The following is a 5,741-nucleotide window of genomic DNA, read 5'->3' as shown; positions in this document are numbered from 1 at the left end:
ATCAAGGCTTCATGTGAGTACTGTAGTGTGGGAAATAAACGGGATCGTTTGTGGTTAGATCCACAGGACAACTAGCAGACAAGAGATGTGGGAAGCTGCAGATACAAAAAGTCTCCAGAGCATGTGCTCAGGGTTACTCCCAGTTTTGCTTAAATGCCAGAGGGCCACTCCATCATTAATCTGTCATTTGGAACCTTATTGCTAAAAGAGGCTTTAACCAGCACTTACTTCCACTAAATGCTTGGATTGGCTCTCAAATGACCACTCAGCCCACGGCATCGTGCAGCCTGTTCTAATCCCTTCGTGATGGGGAGTTCACCTCCTTCCTAGTGCCCTTCGCTGGCCCAGCACTTAAGTCATCTGGGTGACAGCCTGGCTCCTATTTTTTTTTCTCTCTCTCTCTCTCTCTTTGCCCCCTGGTTTCTGACCAAGGCAGTGCATATCCCTTCATATGGGAAGCCCATTATAACATGCCCCTCATCTCTCCCCCGTGCAGTTGCACCAAGTGGCCGGACACGAGTAAGTCCCAAACCTGACACCCCGGACCCCTCCCTGGAGATCCCAGGGTGGACTGAGGGGTCCCAGGGTGCCTGGGTGGGGAGCAGAACCAGGTCCAGGGTGGAGAACAGTTTCCTGCTGGAGTAGGGTGGGAGATAGAAGCTTGAGGAAATGGTTAAATAGGACTCCCTTTGCCCCGTAACAGCATCTCCCATTTAAAATCAGCTTTAAAGCTAGAGAACTCCTTCCACATTCAGGATTTCAGCTCTTAACGCTGCATCAGGTAGACACGGCTTCTCTCCTTTAACACACGGTTGAGTAGTTGGGGCATCAGCTTTGAGTCAGGAAAGAGGGTTAAATACTGACTCTATTCCTTTACAAGCTGAGCAACTGTAAAAAGAGTATTGATCTTCTAATTCTCAGTGGAATCATCTCTCACAGAGCCAGATAGTGCCGTGTGTGGACTAAATAAAAGACCTTAATGTAGATAAGGCACGTAAGCACATTACCCGTCCAAGTGCTCAGAAATGGGGAGTTATTTGCTGGGGGGAAAAAATGATGTGTGTGTTAATCCAGGATTTGAATCCACACTTCTGACTCAAACTTTTCTTTCAGTATACCACTGACCCTAGATATCTGCGAATTCAACTCTGTACATTGAGATTTAAAAATCCATTCATGGCTGGGCACAGTGGCTCATGCCTGTAATCCCAGCACTTTGGGAGGCCAAGGCGGGTGGATCACCTGAGGTGAGGAGTTCGAGACCAGCCTGACCAATATGGCAAAACCCCATCTCTACCAAGAATACAAAAATTAGCCAGGCGTGGTGGCGGGCACCTTAGTCCCAGCTACTCAGGAGGCTGAGGCAAAAAAATTTTTTTTTTTTTTTTTTGCTAAATGCTTGCCTGCCCCATCCTACCTCCACCAAAGCTGGCAGCTCCAACTTCCTTTAACCTTCTAGGTTGCTCACAGTTCCTACATCCACATTTGCTTACCCAGCTGCTACTTCAAATTTATCATGTTCAAGATTGAATTTGCAGAACGCGCTCCAAATTCCCCTGGCATCAGCTAGTTCTCTAAGCAACCACATTTTCATCGATACATGGGCTCCTGGGCTCACGGCTCTTGCCCGTTCATTCATCTCAAATGCATGAAATGTCTACTATTCTATACAGTTTAGTTCAACCCTCTTTTACTGGTCTGTACATCATGCCTGGCAGTGTGCGAGATCCTGAGGATGCAGGAATACTGAGTACGGTCCCTACTCTAGAGACCCTCACAGTCTTGCAGACAGTGGATAGCTAAGCAAAGTGTGGAAAGGGTCAATCCTAAAAGAATGCAAAGACCAAAAATAGTGCAGAAACTAGAGTGTTTACCTCTGGGGTGGGAGAAGATGTCACCAGGAGGAGATGCTTAAGTAGGTACTAGAGCAGGTCTTACTTACCAGGCTGACAAGAACTGAAGGAAAAAAATTCAGGCTGGAAGAGCAGAATGAAGAAAGCATATTGGGTGAAAAGGAACAATCAGTGTGAAGGACAAAGACAAAATATTTTGTGTCTTCTAGAACCATACAAACTGCAAAGGCACTGCTAGAGTAGAGAGTGGAGGTCAGACAAGCAGGAGAGTGCACTGGGGTTGAAGCATCCTGGGCCTTGGCCGCCTGGCCATAACCTTGAGCTATTCTGCGGGAAATGGGGAACCTCAGCTACTGTACGGAAAATACATGATAAATTTGTCAGAAAGCACGCTTCGTGCTCAGGCAGAGGTAAGTGCTTTACCTCAGCTTTCCTGGTATGTTCCTGTGGTAGTTCTTAGAGCAAAAGCTCATGGTATGAGTCTCCACAGCCTGCTCTGTCTGCCCAGGTGGGAGCTGCAAGTTACTCCTGCCTCCTATCCACCATTTTCCCTACATCCCCACATCCCATAGTTTTGGAAAAAGTTGTATCTTCACTTTCATTTATCTATCTTCTGTTTCTGTTGCTTCTTTGATTCATTGGTTATTTTGGAGGATGGTGTTTGATTACCACAAGTGTGTGAGTTTTCTCCATTTTTTCTTCTTTCCATTGCAAATTTCATTCCTTTGTAATTGAAGTACATACTTTGTGTTATTTCTATCTGTTGAGTATCACTGAGGTTTGTTTTATGGCCTTGCATATAGTCTATCTGGGGGAACGCTCCAAGGATGGCTGAAAAGAATCTTGTTCTATTTTGGGGTGGAGTTTTCTAGAGATATCTGTTTAGGATACTTCATTTGTAATGTTCAAGTCCTCTGTTTCCTTGTTGATCTTTTACTTAGTTTTTCCGTTCATTATTGAAAGCGGGATATTTGGTTTTTCAACTACTATTGTTGAATTATCTATGTCTCCCTTCGTTTCTGTCAGTTTTTGCTTCAAGCATTTTGGTATCTGTCTATGTTTGATAAAAGACAAAACATTGATGTAACTTTTCCCAAAAACGTAAGAAGACAGTTATCCTAATACCATTTATTGCATAATGCAACCTTTGCCTGCTGAATTAAAGTATTGCCATAACAATTCACCACATTCCACAGGAACTTGGCTGTTTCTTATGTTTCTAGGTAGTTCTGATCTGTTCATTCCAGCACCAGCACCCCCACTATTGCAGAGTTCTTAATATTTCACAGAGCAAGTGTCTCCTTGTCTTCAACATTTTCCTAGCTTCTTTTCATTTCTAATTTTAGAGGAAATGTAAACTAGCTTTTGTTTCTTTAAAACCCTGTTAGAATTTTATCTTTCAAATAGGTTAAATTTTAGAATAACTCAGAATATGCACCTTTGCAACATCTCATCTTTTTATCTAGAATCTTGGTTGTATCTGTCCATTTAACAAATTTTTACTTTATGCCTCCATAGAGAATTTGAAGACCATACCTGATTCTTATTCATATCTTAATGCATAGATTGTTTGCTGATAATGTGTTTCATATTATACTTTAATCTTAGTATTCTTATCATTCATATATAGTAATAACAGGTACTATTTATTGAGTGCTCTCCGCATGTCAGCTCTTTGTGTTAAGCATTTCATTCCTTAATTTCCTCCTCACCCCAACCCATTTTTCACATTAAAAAAACCTGAGTCTTAAAGAACGCAAGTGACCTGCCTGAGGCATTACATCCAGGAAGAGGCAGTGCTTGGACTTGAATTTAAGAGTTCCCACAGGACGGTCTTTAGCGCTGCACTACATGGCTTACGGGGACCATCACAGCTGAGGGCCTGTTCATATTGTGGTGGGTCACTTCACTGACTAATCACAAACATCTTTTTTTTCTAATGATGTTTCCACTGATTTTCTTAGATTTCCCAGACAGCTTATATCAGCAAGTAATAATAGTTCTTCTTTCTCCTTTTCAATATTTTATTTCTCCACTTCCTCCAATTGGACAATAATCATTTCTTGTAATGCATATACCTGTGTTAAATACCACTTAAAACCCTATGTAAAATCATAACATAACACTAAACTTTAAACACTTCAAGACGATTGGAAGACGGCAGGATTTAAAATATGACTTAGACATTGTTTTTATAATATTCAGTATGTCAGGTTAGAAGTTGCTGGAATAAGTAAGTTGCATACTTTCCATATTCTATTTCTGTGCCTATAATGACCTGTTGCTTTTATTATTTTTAAAGTTTAGTCCAAGATATTTTAATGCTAAGAAAATAGTTGATTTTGCTTATCTTCGTATTCTTATTCAAATGAGGGCACTTAATAAACATTTGTTGGTGTTAATGTTGCAGAAGGTTGGGGGTATGGATGGAGATAACCAGAGTGAGAACTCACAGTTCCTTCTCCTGGGGATGTCAGAGAGTCCTGAACAGCAGCAGATCCTGTTTTGGATGTTCCTGTCCATGTACCTGGTCACAGTGGTGGGAAATGTGCTCATCATCCTGGCCATCAGCTCTGATTCCCGCCTGCACACCCCCATGTACTTCTTCCTGGCCAACCTCTCCTTCACTGACCTCTTCTTTGTCACCAACACAATCCCCAAGATGCTGGTGAACCTCCAGTCCCAGAACAAAGCCATCTCCTATGCAGGGTGTCTGACACAGCTCTACTTCCTGGTCTCCTTGGTGACCCTGGACAACCTCATCCTGGCCGTGATGGCATATGACCGCTATGTGGCCATCTGCCACCCCCTCCACTATGTCACAGCCATGAGTCCTGGACTCTGTATCTTGCTACTCTGCTTGTGTTGGGGGCTGTCTGTTCTCTATGGCCTCCTCCTCACTCTCCTCCTGACCAGGGTGACCTTCTGTGGGACTCAAGAGATCCACTACCTCTTCTGTGAGATGTACGTCCTGCTGCGGCTGGCATGTTCCAACACCCACATCATTCACACAGTGTTGATTGCCACTGGCTGCTTCATCTTCCTCACCCCCTTAGGGTTCATGACCACATCCTACGTACGTATTGTCAGAACCATCCTTCAAATACCCTCAGCCTCTAAGAAACGCAAAACCTTCTCTACCTGTGCCTCACATTTGGGTGTGGTCTCCCTCTTTTATGGGACACTTTGTATGGTATACCTGCAGCCCCTCCACACCTACTCCATGAAGGACTCAGTAGCCACAGTGATGTATGCTGTGGTGACGCCTATGATGAACCCTTTCATCTACAGCCTGAGGAACAAGGACATGCATGGGGCTCTGGGAAGACTCCTAGGGAGACCCTTTCAGAGGCCCAAATGAAGGTAATTTTGAAAAGGGGATTGGAGACTTGAAATATCCTTCACCAGACGTCAGGCATTATGTTGTGGGATACACAACAGTCATTAGGGTACAAATCCAGCTCAGAATGAGCTGAGCATATCTATCTGTGGTAAAGAAAAGACAATGTGTATCCCAGTGCCTCCCAGACCTCACCAGCCTTGGCAATAAATAATGTCATGCTAACACTACTACCAGGATTTTACAGGGTCAAATATTTAAACCTGCTTGATCATAGGCCCACAGTCCTAGGCTTATCTATATATACCCAGTCATAGCTTAGGGAGGGCTCTAATGTTCTCTAGAACCCATTCACTTATGACCCAGCAGTTTGGCTTCTCTAAGGAGCCTGCTATCTTCAAGCTCTTTGGAGAAGACACTTTGCACTACCCCTACCACAGATGCCCTGGGTGAGGCTTCCCCTTTCTTGACACTCTAACAGGTACAACATGCACCACTTCAATGTTGACATATAGTCACTCTGGACACAACCCATATGGTTCCTGCAG

At 43.6% G+C, this 5,741-nt stretch overlaps 1 protein-coding gene across 1 annotated transcript; it reads left to right on the top strand.

Moving 5' to 3' along the window:
- Window positions 1-4,221: 4,221 nt before the first annotated feature.
- Window positions 4,222-5,214, top strand: LOC105554659 (olfactory receptor 1D5). Its single transcript, XM_012001214.1, has one exon. The coding sequence runs from the start codon at window positions 4,222-4,224 to the stop codon at window positions 5,212-5,214; it is 993 nt and encodes a 330-aa protein (XP_011856604.1).
- Window positions 5,215-5,741: the final 527 nt, after the last annotated feature.

This window comes from Mandrillus leucophaeus, unplaced genomic scaffold (assembly GCF_000951045.1).
Source record: "Mandrillus leucophaeus isolate KB7577 unplaced genomic scaffold, Mleu.le_1.0 Scaffold653, whole genome shotgun sequence".
In the NCBI taxonomy this organism is placed as follows: domain Eukaryota; kingdom Metazoa; phylum Chordata; class Mammalia; order Primates; family Cercopithecidae; genus Mandrillus; species Mandrillus leucophaeus.
This window is presented reverse-complemented; position numbering and strand designations above follow the sequence as displayed.